Consider the following 19,095-nt stretch of genomic DNA (forward strand, 5'->3'; position numbering starts at 1 on the left):
TTTATGTGTAAAAGGATTCTACTAAAGAAAAAGATATTTCCAACAACTGAACTATATATAAAATGAAAAATAAATTAATGCACATACATATACAGATTCTGAAGTATAAAAGTTTGAAAGTGATATCTGGTCTGCTCCCACTGACAGATAAGATCATAGGTCATGATGATATAACACCAAAATAAGTCAATTTTTAATAGATACTTACTAACTCCAAATTGTGCTAACTTGCCAAAGTCATCTTTCTTGAGATAAAATGATGTACTATGATCTCTGAAGAAAAACCAATCTGTTCTAGTGATTACGTTGTATAATACATAACCCTGGTATGTCCTCCTGTCTGTCTGTGTATCTTTCTATTTACCTGTGAGTCTCTGGAAGCTAACAGTCACAAAGCAAGAAGACCCTGTAACAGCATTCTGGTTAAACAAAAGAATAGTAGAATCTAGATGCCAAAATTCTCTCCCCTCACTCCTAAGTGTCAAGGCTACTGATAAAGTACACAGGACAAAAGTACACAAAGGGGAATTTAGGTCACATACTACATTCATTTAGAGGTCTAATTACTCTACAGTCTGTATCTATTTTAAAATATAAAGGAAAAGGAAGTTAAATTTAAGAAGTGAACTTAACTTTGTATTATGTTCAGCTTTCATCATAAAAACCACTGCCTGGAACAGAAAGAATGTGTAACTCAGATGTTTAAAACAAAACAAAAAACAAAACAAAACAACCAAAAAGTTTAAGAAGCATCCCTATGATTATCAACTTTACATGACAGATTTACCACTGTCAAGAACACCCTACTTATACCTTCAATTTTACTCTTAAGACAAAGATAATCATAATATCTTTTGGGCCATAACATAAATATACTTATAGGTTGGGGCAAAAGTAGTTACAATTGTTTGTATGGAAAAAGCATACAAAATTAATAAATAGTAATACAAGAATAAACTGTGTTCCTCATACTCACAACTGTAAATATAATTTTGCCCCACCCTATATATTAAAGGAAACACATTCTGGACCTCTGAGCTGGGGCCAATAAAAACCTAAAAGTTACACGCTTTGGTAACTGAGTTTTGCTCTATAAAGTACCTTTAATAGAGAACAAGTACAAAGCCAAAATATACCTTCATCTCTGACTTTATTCCCACTTTCTTAGTCTCACATTATTCCCTTAACAGGGTATAAAATATTCCCTTGATGTCATCACCTACCAAACTTATTTTAAATATACAGAAAATAGAGATATCTTCTGGTTTTCATTAAAAAAATACAACTTTTCAACTGTTCTGTGGAACAATGAACATTTTCTTATTAGCTCTTGGATTTTAACTTCGTTTACCTTTATTTTTTATTCTAACAGTGCAGTGAAATCCTACCTATGCTTCTGTCGTTTATTTCACATGCATAGTTTATCAATTCAGTTCAATATTTATGAAGAGCATCTACTACTACAGCAATTTTCACCTGTTGTGCCATAAGAATTTTTAAATATGTAATACCTGGCTACTTAGTCAAAGACACCGACTTCTTTTTCCTCAAGCTGCCCGAATAAATAAACAAACAAACAAATAAATAACAACAACGAACACCGCAATAGCTATCCATTGTGAATGGCTCAAAACAATACCTTTTTTTTTGGTCAGATTGTCAGAAAAATATGGTAATTTTTTGGTGTGCTGCAGAATTTTAGTAATTCATTTATGTGTGCCATAAGATGAAAAGGTTGAAAATTGTGGTACTTCTATATCACAGTCACTGTACTCAGTCCAGTCCATATTCTCCTGTACTAGTTACTTCTCAAATTACAATCCCTTATTTATCAGCGTCCAGTTAGCAGGGCAGTCATAGCCTCCCTTCTGCCTACTGATCCTGGCCTACGACACCACCTGGTGGTCTGAGAGAGGAACTATCCTTTCCACTACTTCATTTCTTCCCCCTTGGGAGAACAGTACTCATGGGTTTTCTGGTTTTATTCACAGTTCAACTAATTCGATCTTAAAACTTTCTCTTTCATTTGAACAAAGCAGGATACCATCTTGCTGTGATTTACCATGGAGGGCAGAGTCCCTCATTTATAAACTCTAGGTAATCCACAAACTCTAAGACTACAAATTATTCGTTACTGATAAAGAATAAAAAGAATGGCTGTATGGCTCAGCTGGATGGGCACTATCCCACAAAGTGAAAGGTCACTGGTTCAAATCCCAGTCAGGGTGCATGTCTGGGTTGTGAATTAGGTCCCTAGTCAGGGTGCATACCAAAGGCAACCGATTGATGTTTCCCTCTCATATCAATGTTTCTCTCCCTCCCTCTAAAAATAAATAAATAAAATCTTAGAAGAAGGGGAGGAGGGGAAGAAGAAAGAATGGGTTTTTGAGAGGTACTTCAAAGATGAACCCCAGACAGCAGTAGGCAAGAAGCTCTGTGTGCCTTTTCCACTTTTGGTCTTACGTGGGAAGTCCTTCCAAGCAGGCCTGGCCCAATTCCACTTTGAGGAGATACAGGCCAGTGGAAACAGTAGTCCGAAGTTCCTCCTGCACCTTCTGCTTCTGAAGTGCCAGCCTGGAGATAGAGCAAGCAGCTGATGCTGTGTTGCACCAGACCTCCAGTGCAGGAGAAAGCTGACAGGTGGTGCCTTTCCCATCTCCTGCCCACAGCTAATCAATCCCATTCAGCTATGTGCAAAATCCACCTGTAGACCTGGAAACCAGGATTCTGTCAAGTGTGGTTCAGCCTATTCAGTGTGAAATCATCCTAACATTTGGGCTCTTAGCCACCAAAAAGTGAGAATTACCAGGAAGAATAATCCTATCTCCTTTCTACCCTACCTGCCTCTTTTCTCTAATTTCCAACCCTTTCATCTTTTCTCTTAATTTCCAGATTTAGCCAAGCATTACAAAAAAAAATCCCTCTGTCCAAACTACAAGGAGCCCACAAAACTTCCCTAACTGCAGCCTAATAAAAGTATTCTCCTTTTTCTAAATTTATACACAAACAAAAAATGATGTAGTAAGCTCTGAGGGGATAATAACCTTAACAGAGTACCAGGATCACTAACGTCAAACTTTCCCTTAAGCTTCCAAAGTTTGCATATACCTTCTCATTTCCCTCTAATTACATTTATTTTTTTCCCTTAGAATTCATAGCAAAAAAATTTCATTCATTGTCACTATTTTATAAAATAAGACTTCTAAATAGCATTGATTGGTAGTACATTACTGTGTAGTTAGCACTATAATTGTGAAATAATGTATAATATTTTGGAGGAATGGAATTTTGGGCCTAGCCTGGGAATCTACAAACCATTTCTAACAGTGAAATTCAAAATGTATTTTCCCATAGAAATGAACAACTGAATTTGTTTTACAAGTTGGTGGATGCTTCTATTATATGACAGTACCTTCTTAGCTCAGCTCTCTAGTACCTTAACTGTTTTTTCCCTATTGTATTCCATTTTGAACATAACTCTTCAAAAAAAATCATATGTATTTTCAATATACGAACCCCTTTTAAACATCTGTAATGAGGGCTCCCTACATCCAGTCACATCATAAAAAATTATTTAGTTTCACATTCCTAGTGCTAAATCTTAGACACTACAAACTAATTAAAATTTTAATTAACAGCTATATATAATCATATACTATTTCAATCTCATCTTTCATTACTTCTCTAATTTCTTACTAGTCCTCATACTGGTTAGGCTGGATGGTTCTATGTGAGATATGAATAAAGGTTAACTAGCACATGGTCCTAGCTCTCCAGGGGCTCACATCTGGGGGTTTCTTTTGTTTTTTGTTTCTTTTTAATGCAAAAATCAACTATTTTGAAACTTGAAATTTGCCTGTATTGTCTTATGATGATGAAGATCTACAACTGCCTGTGCCTCCTCATCCTTCCAAGGAGCATATTCTCTATAAAGCCCCTGCTAACAATAACCTGACCTACTTGTCTCTCCCCCTTTTGAACTGCCCTTCATTTCACTAACATCTGATTACATTTTGTTCTCTAGCAAAGCTTTTAACAGCTAAGAATGGATTAGAAGTGTGCTTATAGATATTGATTATCTCAGCCCTCCAGGTAGCTGAGCAGAGAGAGGCTAGGGAGATGGGATCAACTACCTGATTGTGAACATAATCATCACTTTATCCCGCTATGCTGTACAGATATTTTAATTTTCTATGTGTGCCATGAAAAAGACTGGGAAGTACAGCAAGTTTAATTCGTGGCATTTTCAAATTAGAAGTAACATGAAATATTATTTAGTACAATGATCTCATCTTGAAGGAAATGAAATCTAGAGAATTTAATTTTTTTAAGGTCACCCTGATATTTAATAACAGATATAAGACATCCTTAGAATCTAAAACTGCAGACTTCTGGCTTCTAGGCTTCATTATACCATGCTGCTTCCTTAATTGCCACCTGGGTAAATCCTGCCACCCCGACAAGACTGTAAGGTCTTTGAGAATAAGGCTGTAACATAATTTATATGCAGCTCTTATTTAAAACTGAGGTGGGCAAAGTATGAACTTATAGCTCAGATACTGTCCACCACAGCTAAACCCAGGCATGCCCTTCCATTTGTACATTGTTCTCATGCTTTCAATGAAGAACTGAGTAGCTGCAAGAGATCATATGGTCAAAAATATTTACCATTGCTATTTACAGAAAAGGTTTGCAAATCCCTGACCTAGAACAATGCTAGATCAATCAAACATTTGGTAAACATTTTAACAAATGTGTGAATAAACACTGGGGAAAACATTTCTGGTCCCATGTGTTTCATAAAAGATATAACAGAAGAACATGTAAACTGAGATACTGCCGTGAAAGTTCTCAGTACACTTAACCAGGTTTGCACTTTGGTCCATACCAATTTTTCATATCCCACGTCACAGACTCAAAGAACACAATTGGCAGGAACAATAAAGATCACGTAGGTAGTTACATGATTTGCCTAAAATCATTCAGCTAATAAAGGCAAATCTAGAACAGAAGCCTTTTTAAAGAAACAAAACTGTTTTCCATTACAATCAAACAAATTTTAATGAAACAATTATTTTCCACTCTTTGAGGGTGAGTTATAAAATTTGACTTTATAATGTTACAAGTAATCTGTGTCTTTAAAAGTTTGATTCACCATAAAACCACAATTATAATAATATACAACCTTGAGGAAACCAAACCTACTCTCTAAATTCACAAATCTTTCTCCTCTAATTCTATCATACATGTCTTCCCTTGACTGATATTATCACTTTATTTTTAAACATTAACACTATCATAATATTATGGCACATTTACATACTACATTGACATTTTCAAAGCTTTTACATAAATAATCTCAATTTTACCATGAAATATACTCTTGACTTCTGGACAACTATGAATCTTATTGCTTCAAAACATGGCCTACTTCTAACCTATTTTCGTAAAAACATGTATTCAATAGCAACCTCAAGTTTGTATCTTAAGATTCTTTCACTGAGCCTCTGTTGCAATAATTTAGTTGTTTTTCTAAGATGTTTATGCTGCTGCATAAAACTTTTATCAAGACTCACCCTGGCTGGTGTGGCTCAGTGGACTGAGTGCTGGCCTGCAAACCAAGGGGTTGCCAGTTCTATTCCCAGTCAGAGCACACGCCTGGGTTGCAGGCCAGATCCTCGGTTGGGGGCGCACAGAAAGACAACCACATACTGATGTTTCTCTCCTTCTCTCTCTTTCCCTTCCTCTCTCTCTAAAAATAAATAAATAAAACCTTTTTAAAAATCTACATCAAGGCTCACTATTCTTTTCTTCACAGAGAACCCCTTTCTTGGTACAATACTGCTATACTGCTAATAAATTCCACTTGCCTCCTGGGGAAATCCTAACAGGACCTTTAAAATCTCTTGGAATGACCACTGTCAATCTCTTGTTTTGATCAGTCCTACTAAGCTATTTAAGGCTGCTAAGGCCCTGGTTTCAGTCATCATCACTTCTTGCCTGGATTCTGCAAGACTCTTAACTGGTCTCCCAGCAGCCAGAGTGATCCTCTTAAAAAGTAAGTGACAATATGTCACTTCTATGCTGAAAACCTCAATGACCCCCATCTCATTCAGAGTACAGCCAAAGTCCTTACAACACCTGTGGAGCCATACCTGATCTGGATACATGTGACCTCTCTTTCCATCTCTTACTACAGTACAGTAGTCCCCCCCCCAACCTATGGTTTTGCTTTTCACAGTTTTGGTTACCCTCAGTCAACAGAGGTCCAAAAATATTAAATGGAAAATTCCAGAAATAAACAACGCTTAGCCCTGGCTAAGTGGCTCAGTTGGTTGCAACATCACCCAATACAACAAAAAGGTTGTGGGTTCAATCCCCGGTCAAGGTACATGAGTGGGTTGCGAGTTTGATCCCCAGTTGAGGTGCGTAAGAGAGGCAGCCGATAGATGTTTCTCTTTCATACTGATGTCTCTCTCTGCCCTTGTCTACCACATTCCCCTTCCTCTGTCTCTCCAAAATCAATAAAAACATATCCTTGGGTGAGGATTTTTTAAAAAGTCTTAAAAAAACAATGCTTAAATTTTTTAAGTTGTGCACCATTCTGAGTATAGCATGATGAAATCATTAGGTCAATAACAGCCTAACGTCAGGTCACAATGCCTACATCATTCACCTCACTTCACCTCATCACATAGGCGTTTTTAAATCATATCACATCATCACAAGGAGAGGAGTGAGTACAGTGCAATAAGATACTTAGAGAGAGCCCACATTCACATAACTTTTATTATAGTATATTGTTATAATTGGTCTATTTTATTAGTAGTCATTGTTATAGTAATAATCTCTTACTGTGCCCAATTTATAAATTAAACTTTATCACAGGTATGTATGTATAGGAAAAAACAGTATATGAGTATGTATGGTCTGCTACTACCCATGGTTTCAAGGAGTTCATGGGGATAAGAGAGTCTCAGAACATATCTCGCTCTATTTTTTAATTTTTTCATAGTAATTATCACCTTCCAATATAACATATAACTTATTTATTTATTATTGTTATTTCTGCCCATGAGGGCATAAATTTTTGCCTGTTTCATTTTCTGATGTATCCTAATTAGCTAGAACACTGCCTAGCACTTAAAAGGTATTTAATAAATATTGATGAATGATTGAAGGAAATGCTACTCCATTTCAAAAATTTATCCATGTACATTCTCGAACTCACTAATTAGACATCCTTTCTTACTCCCCATGTCTACCACTCTCACTAATTCACTGAAAAAAATAAACCAAAGGCAAAAGTATTAGGCATGGGGACTTCAAATATGATTAAGAGACAACCTCTGACCTCAAGTAATTCTTCTCTCCATTTCCATCATCACTTCCCTTGATCCAAACTGGGACTTGATCTCACCTGTACTGATATGACAACCTTCTGACTCATCTACCTGCATTCAATCCGAACTGACTCTAGTCCATTCTCTATGCTATAAGCACAGTGATACTTCATAATCACAAACTTGATATCTCCCCCCTTGCTTAAAACACTTTGATCGTATTCACTCTTTACAGATGGAGAAAAAAATCCTTAACACTGCCTGCAAACCTTTGATATGCTTCCTATCTATCTCTCCAGACTTAACCAGTATATACTTACACATACACAAACATATACACCTACCATTCTACTCCTCAACTTGGAAAACTATCCCCTATTTTAAGGCCTTCCAACTTGCAGTTCTCTATCATCTAATTACCTAAGTCTACCATTTATCATTCAGATCTCTGTCACTTCCTCAGGGAAGTCTACCCTGAGCTCCAGTAACACTTGCCACAGTTGGAAAATTTAGATTTGTTCAAATAATTGTTTCATTAACACATGTCCCCATCTGATTATAAACTCCGTGAAAGTAAGAATCACATCTGGTTTTGTTCATCAGGTATCTGCAATGATTAGCATTATCAAATACTCAATATATATTGGTTGAATAAATGAATGAAAGCATAAACCAAAATATGGAAATGTGAAAAGAGGAAGAATAAAAAATGTGGAAAAGAAGTGCCAGTTGCTATAAGGCAAAAAGTGGCATAAGGTAAAGAATTCCATACAGGCTAAGTCATGGAAGGCCTTGCAAGTTGTTTAAAGGAACTTTCTTTACTCCTCAGTTGATGATGGAACCAGTGAACGGTTTTTAAGCTGTGGAAAAGTATAATTATTTTGCATTTGAGACAGCTCTCAGAATGAAGGATTTAAAATGGCAATGAGATGAATAAAGGCCCAAACTAGAATACCAATTTTTATTAAAAAGGAGAAAAAGGCAATTTGGGGGATCATGTAAGTGAAAAGTGGAAGGTGTCCGGAAAAATCTCGGGCTGCCAGTCTGGATGACTGGTGGCTCCAGAGTCGTAGCTAGTGATTCTCAAACTCATGGGCTGACTGCACTGGAATTATCTGAGGCCTTGATTAAAAGTCCATATTTCTAGCTCTGGCCAGGTGGCTCAGTTGGTAGGAGCATCATTCCATACACCAGAAGGTTGCAGGTTCAATCCCCAGTCAGGGCACATACCTACATTGTGGGTTCAAAGCCAGGGTCAGGGCATGCAATTGGGGCAACAGATTGATGTTTTCTCCCTCCTTTTTTTTTTTTAATCCTCAAGTGAGGATTTTTTAAAAATTATTTCCTATATTTAAAAAAAATATGTATTTCTAGACCTTGCCAGGTAGCTCAATTGGTTGGAGTGTTTTTCCCATTCACCAAGGTTGTGGGTTCAATCCCCGGTGGGCACATACAAGAATCAACCAATGAATGCACAAATAAGTGGAACAACAAATCGATGTTTCTCTTTCTCTCTACTCACCCCCTCAAATCAATTTAAAAAGCTAAAATTAAAAGTTATATTTTTAGACTCCATATCAGACCTTCTAAATCAGAAATTCTGGGGTGGGGCACACAAAGCTTGTTTTCAACTGTTGCGCTAAATGATTTCTGCTGTATTCACTCAAATTTAAAAACAACTGAGATAGCAATGTACTAGAATACATTACGAGAAATGATAATGAGTTTAAATTTGAAAATGGTGAGTATGAACTGCCTATGCGGAACCAAAAGATAGTTACCCAATTCTGAGGATCATAGGATTGATTGGTCAGGTTAGAGATCAAAATTTGGTGGAAGCAAAAATAGGACATATTTAAGATCACAAAGGAGTAAAAAGAGTGGTATGGGCTATGGTTAAAACTCCAAAAAGCACAACACTTAAGATGTCATCAGAGAAGATGATTCACTCATTATTCAATAAATACCCTAAAATGTTTTGGGGGGGGTTTTTTGCATGATGTATTTATGTGCAAAATGTTGTCCTGGTAGGTGTTGGGAGGGATATAAAGCTAATACATGGCACCAGTCTTGTAAGCCCTATGGACTGCTCAAGGCCTCTCAATACAACTGCCAAAATGTCAAAGGCCTTATCATTTAAGTCCATAAATACACTTCAAAAAAGTATAAGTTTACTAAGAAAACACTAATTAGTTTCATTCCTGAAGTCTTCAATTTAGGAGTATATACCCTTTCTCCCTATTACCCACATCAACATCCTGAAGCCCCTCTTCCAAAACTTTCAAAGATTCCTCTGAACAAAATTAATTACTCCTTTCCTAAATACACAGGTTCTTATGTTTCTCGTGGCACTTATCACATTCCATCTGGTATAATATTGTGAACAGTGCTGCAGAAAGAGAAGCAGCCTAGAGAAATCAAAACCTTCGTCCCTTATTTGTAAGTTATGTGACCCTGACATCACTCATGTTTCCTAGTTTGTGAAACAATGATAGTAAGAACCTTCTTTACCATTTTATAGAATTATCAAGAACAAGTAAAATAATTCATGTTAAACTACTTTATCTAAATTCTCATGTTACTTTCTCTATGTGCATCTTTCCTACTAGTTTTAAAAATCTTAAGAACTAGGTTCAATTGTTACGCACCTATGTGCCCGCCACAGCATTTTTCAGGATATCTTGCATATAACAGGCACTCATAAGTTTAATCAAACATGTTGAACAGATGATATGAGATGAAAAAGAGAGGCAAACTTATATCCTACCTCATTCCAAAAAGGATCCAAGGCAGCTTGATATGCATGTATGCTTCTTTGACCACTCTCACTACCCCAATCAATTTTCCTGGCTCATATCATTCCCCTTTCTGAAATAACCACTTCTTTTACCCCTCACATCTCACATGTCAGTGTTCTATTTTTCCTACAAGACTCAAATCAAAGCACCCATCTCTCCTAACTTTCTATTCGCTTCAACCCAGAATGATCTTTCTCTTCTCAACTTGCTTGTACCATTTATCATATACATAGTTTTATACTGCTTGCCATATAACTAACTAGACTATAATACATACACTGAGAGTAGGATTAGAAAGTTTTCAGATACCCTGGGGAACTTTAGATGTAAACGGTAGGTATAACAGAAACAATGTTATGTGGTGGTCATTTTTAAAAATCTGACAGAAGGATCTGAAGTAATAAGAACATATTATTTACAAAACGCTAACCCTCAGTTTTCATAAATTAATTGCCAATAGCTGACTGTTCTATCATTTTATATGTACAAATGAAATTGTTAACATTCTAAAGTCCTGAATGAAAAACATATACTATTTCCTGTACATTCTTTGTATGTCCCAAGTACTTAAACCAGTGTCCAATTTATAAAATTGGAGACACACTTTGTTATAGTAGGTAAGAGTACTTTCTGAATCAAATAGTAACTAGCATACAGTAGTTACTAAAACCTAGATAATCAAAACATAAATGGCCTAGGCCTATTACTTCAGTTCTGAAACAATCTAGCTGGGAAACACGTTAGCTGGGAAACCATGGGCATATTTAAATTAACTTCTCTCTGCCCTTGCTATTTCACCAATAAAAAAGAGAAAATACAAAAAAAAATAGGGCTATTTTAGAATTAGTGAGATTATACAATGCATTTTTTACACACAACACTGCTAGCCATATAAGCAGCACATAATGAAAGGTAGCTATAATTTTCATCACTACCAACTAAGTACTCTTAAATATCTCTTGATTAATATTTCATATACTGTTTTATGGAAAGAGAATTACATTAGAAATTTAAATATTTTCTGTCTTTAAATATTCTCCATCTCCAACTCAATATATAAAAATGGTTAACATATTATGGTATTATAACAAAATGTACTGTAATATTATGCAATCAGTAAAATTCTATAAAGAATATTTATGAATATCTAAAATAGCTCATGATAGCATTTTAATTAAAAAATACAAAATTGTGCATTTAATAATACCCTGATTTATTTAAAATGTTCATCTTAATAAAACTAAAGAAAAATAAAATTAAATTTTCTTCTACATATTTTCATCTTTAAGTAATATATTGAATGAAAAACATACCAAAATACTGGCAGTCATTATTTTTTAATTTTTCTTCTTTTACTTTTCTGTATTTTCAAAGTTTCTTTGAAACTACCTTCTGCACTGAGCATATTTCTTTCAAATTCAAAACATTTAACTTTTTAACTTTCATATCAAAAAGCATTTGTAGGAAAAAAAAATTTTGCCTTTGTGAATTTAAAGATGATCCTTTAGCCCTGGCTGGTGTGGCTCAGTGGATTGAATGCCACCCTGAGAACCAAAGGGTTGCCAGTTCAATTCTCACTCAGGGCACATGCCTGGGTTGCAGGCCAAGTCCCCAGAAGGGAGTACATGAGAGGCAACCACACATTGATGTTTCCCTCTCTTTCTTTCTCCCTTCCCCTCTCTCTAAAAATAAATAAATAAAATCTAAAAAAAAATAATAAATACGATCCCTTAAATGATGTAATTTGGCCTCACATATATATAGCATCTATTTATTAAGTACATATATGAATGTTTACTGTATGAGATGAAAACATTTCAATACAAGTACTGCAGCAGACTGAATGTATCGATAAGATTTTTCTGTAGGAGAAAAAACCTGATATTAGTAAACCTGAAAAGGAAGGAAATACAGAACCTTTGTGTTTAACCAGGTCCCTTTCTATCATTAGGTTGAAGCCATGCTTTGCACATATTAGGCACAAATAAATACTTGCCAAATCTGTAATTTTTTAAAAAGGGATCTAGCTGCCCTGGCTGGCATAGCTCAGTGGATTGAGCGCGGGCCTGCGAACCAGAGTATCGCTGTTCGATTCCCGGTCAGGGCACATGCCTGGGTTGCAGGCCAGTTCCCAGCAGGGGACTCACGAGAGGCAACCATACATTGATGTTTCTCTCCCACTCTTTCTCCTTCCCTTCCCCCCTCTCTAAAAATAAATAAATAAAATATTTTAAAAATAAAATAAAAAATAAAAAGGGATCTAGCTTAAGGGCCAAGAAGTTACTCTAAAAACTAGACTGGTTATGTGGCAGATGGCTGAGGCAGAAGCAGGTGGCTTTCAAACACAGTGAATACACTGAAAAAAATCAACTGAACATTTGTCCTAGGGTTTTGTGTGTACAAGGGCACAAGCACAGACCAGTCTGTAAAATGCTATTAACTTATATGGTATAGAAACAGCAGTATTCTTAAATGTTTATTACCAGCATTAAAATATTTTCCCCTCAGTCCTTTGAGTTAAAGAAAAAAGATATTAAAATAGAGTCAATAGTTAGAATTCAAAACAATCTCACATACTAAGCTACAGAAGAGTAGATGCTCTCCAGACTAATCTTCACTTAACCAACTTTACATTATTCTCACACTCTCCATTTTCTCTGAAAGACATGCAGACTTCATACCCATAGGACAATTACTGTTCATGGCTAGTATTACTTCCACATACATCTTGCTCCCACATCAGTTTTTTAGTAATATTCATTATAACTAAAGTTTAAATAAATAAAATACTACATAAACCAATCAGATCAAGTACAAAAAGGGGCTACTGTATCTATGAAAACTAAGTGCTTTGAAAAGACTCAATAAAAGCAAGTTACTTTTATAAACAATGAACTTAAGGTGAGCAAGGCATTTCAAGAGATTATTAAGATCTAAGATCCTGCCCCACAATGCTTCACAAGTGTCATTAGGTTATCAACCTACTTTATAAAAATTAAAACTAGAAACTGTAGTCCATGCAATGAGTGCAAGAAAGGCACAGAAATTCAATTAGTAGAAGTATATTAAAAATGAAAAACCTTACTTTTAAGTCAGATAAAATATTCAAAGTATGTATGTTTGACTTTTGATAGTTTTTTTATAATAAAAACTTCAACTGACTTTTTGATTAACTAGAACTGTTTGGTACCAAATTATGCTGGCTAAGAAGGTAAGTATAGTACCTAGGTTCTAGCAATGAACCTAACCTAACAAAGAGAACATCATCTAAATGTTTCCAAGAAGCAAACCAAAACATAGTGCCTTCTATACCCAGACATGTCAAATTTTATAAATCAGAATTGATGCGATACTGCATTCTGATTTTACACATGAATAAAGCACTCACATTATTTCCCTGATTATAAATAAAAATCAATAAAACTCTAAGAAGTAGGTTCTTCATATTTAATGTAATTAAACAAACAGCAAACTTTGGATAAATGATTATTCTAACTCAGAAGATCTCTGTCAGATAATTTAAATGTTTAAGAAAAATTCATATCAATTCTTAGAAATAATCTCTTTTAAATCACTAGCCAATCTTTAGAAACTACATTTAAAAATGCTGCCGATAATCTTTCCATGTGATTTGAGAAACACAATATAAAACCCCAAAGCAGTATCACTACACACACATTAGAATGGCTAAGTTTAAAAATAATGACACTACCAAATACTGATAAGGATGAAAAAACTGAAATTTTCATATACTGTTGGTAGAAATGCAACATGGTGCAGTCACTTTACAAGTTAAACATGTACTGGCAGGGCTCCTAAAATCCTTGGAATCTGCAGAATGTAAATGTAAGAGTAACTTCTATACGCTAGTGAGATGGTTTCACTTGGGTACGTACTAGTAGCCAGAAAGACCAAGGCATGATTAGAGGGATGGTCGTCTCTACCTCCCAACTTCTGGGAAGGGAGATTTGGAGATCTGAGCTAATCACCAATGGACAATGATTTAATCAACCAGGCCTATGTAATGAGGCTACCACATAAATCCCCTAAATGGCAGGGTTTGGAGAGCTTCCAGGTTGGTGAACACATGTGCCCAGAGGTCACAGAACTTCTGCACCACCAACCTCCTCCCTTCCCCTACTCCTTGCCCTCTTCCATTTGGCTATTCCTGAGTTGCATCTTTTATAATAAACTTGTAAAAGAACATCAAGTTCTATGTTCTTAAAACATAAATCTGTAAAAGAACATAAAAGACAAAATGTCTTCCTTGGTTCTGTGAGCCATTCTAACAAATTACCAACTTGAGGAGGAAGTCATGAAAACATCTGATATATAGCTGTTGGTCAGAGGTACAGGTGGCAGCGTGGGATTTGTGACTGATGCCTGAAGTGGAAGCAGTCATGTGGGACTGAGTCCTTAACCTGTTGGGTCTGCATTAATGCCAGGTAGTTACTGTCAGAACTGAATTATGAGACACCAAGCTGGTGTCACAACTGGCTGCTGCCATAAAGAAACCCTACACATTTGGTGTCAAAAATGTTGTGGGTAAATACAGTACAGATACATTTACCATGTAACTCAAAGAAATGAAAATGTCTGTAAGACCTATCTATATACAAAATTTCATAGCAGTTTAATCCATAACAGCCAGAAAAAAAAAATAATCCAAACAACCATCAACTGGTGAACGGATAAACAAATAGATACACAATGGGATACTACTCAGCAATAAAAAAGGAACAATGCAACAATATGAGTGAACAACAGAAATTACTATATTGTGTGATTGCATTTATCTTACGTTCTAGAAGAGGCAAAACAATATCGATGGGAAAGCCAGTAAGTGGTTGCCAAAGGCCAAGGGTTGGAAAAAAGGAGTGACTGCAACAAAGGGACATAAGAAATAATTCTGGGGTATGAAAATGTTCTATATCATGATTGTTTTACATGACTATACATTTTTCAAAACTAATCAAATCACACATTTAAAATTGTTGAGTTTTACTGTATGTCAGTGAAGTTGACAAACAGCATTAAAGAAACAATTTTAGGGAAAAGTGTTCACCCTTGGCTCTCTGTAAAATTTTCTAAAACAAACAATATGTAAGTGCATAAAATATACTTTACTTATATATATATTTTAACATAAAAGTTTATAATCCCAGAATTACTTAATATTTTCTGGTAAGGATTAAGACAAATTATATAGTTGCATTGTTATTTTTTATTGCCAACTAGATTGTGCAAGCCATGATCAAACGTCCTTTTTATTTCAAAGATTCCCATTACACACATAAATACATGCTACTTCTCCTCATTTATACTTTAAATTTTTAATTATGTGAATCATTAATCTGATGATTCTTTTACTCTAGTGAATCTGTTACTCTGACTGTTTTAATTTCTTTAAGTCATTTACTGTCCATTACCTGTTTATTTTTAATGTCACAATTAGGTAGGAGAAGTTTAAAAGTACTAGATTCAATACCCAGGTTCAATACTAGATTCAATACTAGATTTAATTTCCAGGCTAAAATTCCTATAAAATAACTTACCTGTGACAGAACTGACATAGAATGAAAATGACTATCATACAAACCTCAAGGAATACATAAAATAAAGCCGAAAGATAGCAAGGTGGTGACTTACAGGGGAGACCTGGCCCACAAATGTGTTCTGTGTGACTTGTATAATATAATATATTAAAAATCAAAGAGATTACTCACCTAAGTTTCCAGTTTCTCTTGAAAAATTAGAAGCCCTGGCAAGACTAGATTCACACTCCTAAATTACAACAATCAGCTAAAGCTAAGACACTGTCCCTTTAGACAAGGGACAGACTCTCTGTTTCTCCAAGCCCCATGACACTGGAGTTTACTCATTTTCACTTCCTGCCTGGCTACATGTACCTGACTTTTCAAACCCTAACAGAACTATTTCCTCTTTGTGCTTTAACTAACTATAACTGAGAGGTGAGAGTTATATGGAAGGAGTTCTCCCTAAATTTATTATTCCTAGTTCTATCAAGGCAAATCCCCAGAAAACTGTTCATTAAAAGTAAATTAAAAGAATGGATATATACTCTATTGCAGAAAGCAAAATGTATATTGAATGGTGCAGTGTGTATGAAAATTATAAGCAATTTATATTTCCACATTAAGCAGAGACACCCAAATTCTACAACTTGAGTCACCACCTTCATTAAGGTAAGAAAGCCAATTTATGTATAAAACCAAGACAAAAATAAACAAAGAGCTTTGTTCCTCTATGATAAAACTGAGAGTTTAAGACATAAAGAGCACATAAAGAATGCTGAAAGTTTTAGCAAAGGGGTAAAATAAAAGATAGCAATACATTAGGAAGCAAATAGAAATACAATTATATTAGCTGCCATAATTATTCATCCCCTTTAACAAAAATGAAAACTATCTTTTACCAGAACTTTGAGATTTCTCTTGCTCAGATATTCTTTTTAGTTACCATAGGAAAAAACTGAAGAATCCTAGAGACAAAGAACAGTAGTTAACAGGAAAAGAAACTCTAACACTTACCCGCTCTGGAGTTGCCTCATCCCCTGGCAGACATGCAGCAGCAGCAGCAGCAGCAGCACAAGCTATTTCCATCACAGCAGAGCTGGTAGGAGCATCAGTAGTAGATGAAGACCTGGGTCGGCCAGACTGCATAACAGGTGCCATCTCCTGGCCAGATTTCCTGTTGATTTGGGGACTTCCCTTTGGGGCCTCTGGCTTGCCCCGCCTACTATGCAAGCTCGTCCCTCTCTTCATCTTGGGTGGCACTCGGATCTGCTGCAGGACACGATTCAGAGCTGTGGGGTGGGTGGGGACACCATCAATCTCAGCACATGTGTTCTGGCTTTCCAGATCCATTTCCGGTTCTGGATCTGCCTGAATTTGTTGCACATCATGTGGAGACACGGATGACCTCCTGCGCTGGTGCTGGAAGAGATGCTTCAAGCCTTGGCCAATCACATTAATGTTCTCCAAAGCATTGTGGGTCATTTTAGACAACTTTTGTTCTGATTCTGTCTGCTTTCTGGCCTCTGCATCTTGGGATTTGCCTTCAGGATCAGGGTCCTCATAAAATTGTTCACTGCCCGAAGGCTCCATCAGTAGACTTAATAAGCTTATTTGCAAACTCAAAAAATTTTAAACACACCAAGACTGTCAAATTAGGTAGACATTTGCTTCAATAGTAACTATACATGCGGCTGTGAGACGGAGGCTTCATGCCTATCTAATGTTAAAAAAAAAACAAAAACAAAACCTCAGATTATAAATCCATGCAGAAACTCCAGTGTAAAAACAAAGAAAAACATGCCACTAGCCAAACAAATAGTCACTATCATTAGGCAATCTTTAATCAGAGGATTAAAGAACTATTTTCTAGATAGTGGGTAATGATTATTTTCTAGAACAGGAGGAAAAAAACTCCAAAACAAGTACATAGGAAATGAAAACAGCAATGTTTAAAAAAAAATCCCTACAAGTTTCAATGTATGAAGAACTGAATATCAGAATAGTCATTTTGCAACGGAAACTCCCCCAAATAGCTGACAAATAGCCACTGCTTGGGAAATCAAGAGAGACCAGAAAATTCAATACATATAGTCTTGCTGAGGCAATTTAATTCCTCTCATTCATAACCATAGTTAATTATCCATATGTTGGAACTCAGTAAATTCAAACAGTAGTAGTAAGTAGATATCCCAAGCTAAATGTTTGTGGATTTTATGGAAAAAAGGAATTTCTTGTTACTACTCATATTCATCAAGATTACTGGTAACTATGGGTGACGGGTTTGCTCTTTTAGTAAGAAAATAGAAGTAAAATCTTGTAAACTGAATTATCTGTTGAAGCACAAATGACTTTCTGGTACCACATGAGTGAATGATCCAGTCTGTCTTCAGAGACTTTGCTCGGTACAGCTATAAAGGAAAGATATTTCTAAGAACTCCCTTTCTCTGAATAGTATCATTCCTGACAGAAGCTTCCCATATATCCATAAAAATTCAAAAGTAAAGTAACACAGTAAACGTGGTTTAACAAAAGAGAGAGAAAAAGAAACGTCGAAGAGCACCACACACCAATATTAAATGCAGGGAATTAGAAGAAGGCTGAAACCTAGAAATGTAAGGTCAGCACGATCGTCATGGTTAAGGAAATCACATGCAAAAAGAGAAGAGGGGAGATGGTAGGCATGAGGTTTTTCATAACAGAAAGTGTTTATTTTTATATGGAGTTTCTGCAAATATAAAAAAATTGCATTAATGCACAGAACCTGCTGGAGAGGACAAAATATGGTGTAGGAAAAATTTATTTATGTCTATATTTTCCCTCAAATTTTTTTTGTCCAAAGGGCTTTAAAACTCCCTACACTACCAAGTACTTCAAATAATCTAACTCACTATCAATAAAGCACTATGATGGTCACAATCTGGGGAAATGAGGTCTCCTTGCCACCAAGTAATAACCTAGAAGGCATAAAGTACCTGAAAAGAGTTCACTATGGACTCAGGACTACTAGAGTTTAGAGGGACAGGAATGTGAACTTGCTAGAGCTTTCTTCCTGGTAACTCCTCTCAGAAGACCTTCGTACATGGGCACTATCATTGAGGCTCTGCTGCCCATACCTTACACGCCTATTTCCCCATCTCCTGACCTCTTCATGACTCAGAAGCATAAATAATGTGACGAAGTAAAAGACAGTATCTCTCACTAGTATTTTGCTCTTTCTAAATACCACAAAATTCTTTGCTCCAAAATTAGGCAAATGAGTAGCAGCCATGAGAATGGGAAATTTCACTCAAATTCTTTATGGCCACACAAAAATCCCACCAACCCTTCTTTTCCTGACTATACTGTATACTGCTTGTTTTTCCTTTTTTCTTTGGGAAAGCCAAGAAAGAAACTCTTAATCCTTATTAGATTAAAGAT

General features: G+C 35.8%; 1 protein-coding gene across 5 annotated transcripts in view; it reads right to left on the reverse strand.

The window, feature by feature from the left end:
- Positions 1-19,095, reverse strand: part of TMCC1 (transmembrane and coiled-coil domain family 1) — a 195,218-nt gene that overhangs the window by 135,174 nt on the left and 40,949 nt on the right. For 4 of the 5 annotated variants that reach the window (XM_037139346.2, XM_037139347.2, XM_037139348.2 and 1 more), the window contains one exon: positions 16,693-16,967. In XM_037139346.2, the coding sequence (XP_036995241.2) occupies positions 16,693-16,926 (234 nt within the window). In that variant the 5' untranslated portion in view covers positions 16,927-16,967. Of the gene's footprint in view, positions 1-16,692; positions 17,392-19,095 lie in introns of those variants that run through there. The other variant, XM_037139344.2, reaches the window with a different exon arrangement.

The sequence above is a fragment of the Artibeus jamaicensis genome, unplaced genomic scaffold, assembly GCF_021234435.1.
Source record: "Artibeus jamaicensis isolate MK-2021 breed Jamaican fruit bat unplaced genomic scaffold, CSHL_Jam_final contig_519, whole genome shotgun sequence".
Taxonomy (NCBI): domain Eukaryota; kingdom Metazoa; phylum Chordata; class Mammalia; order Chiroptera; family Phyllostomidae; genus Artibeus; species Artibeus jamaicensis.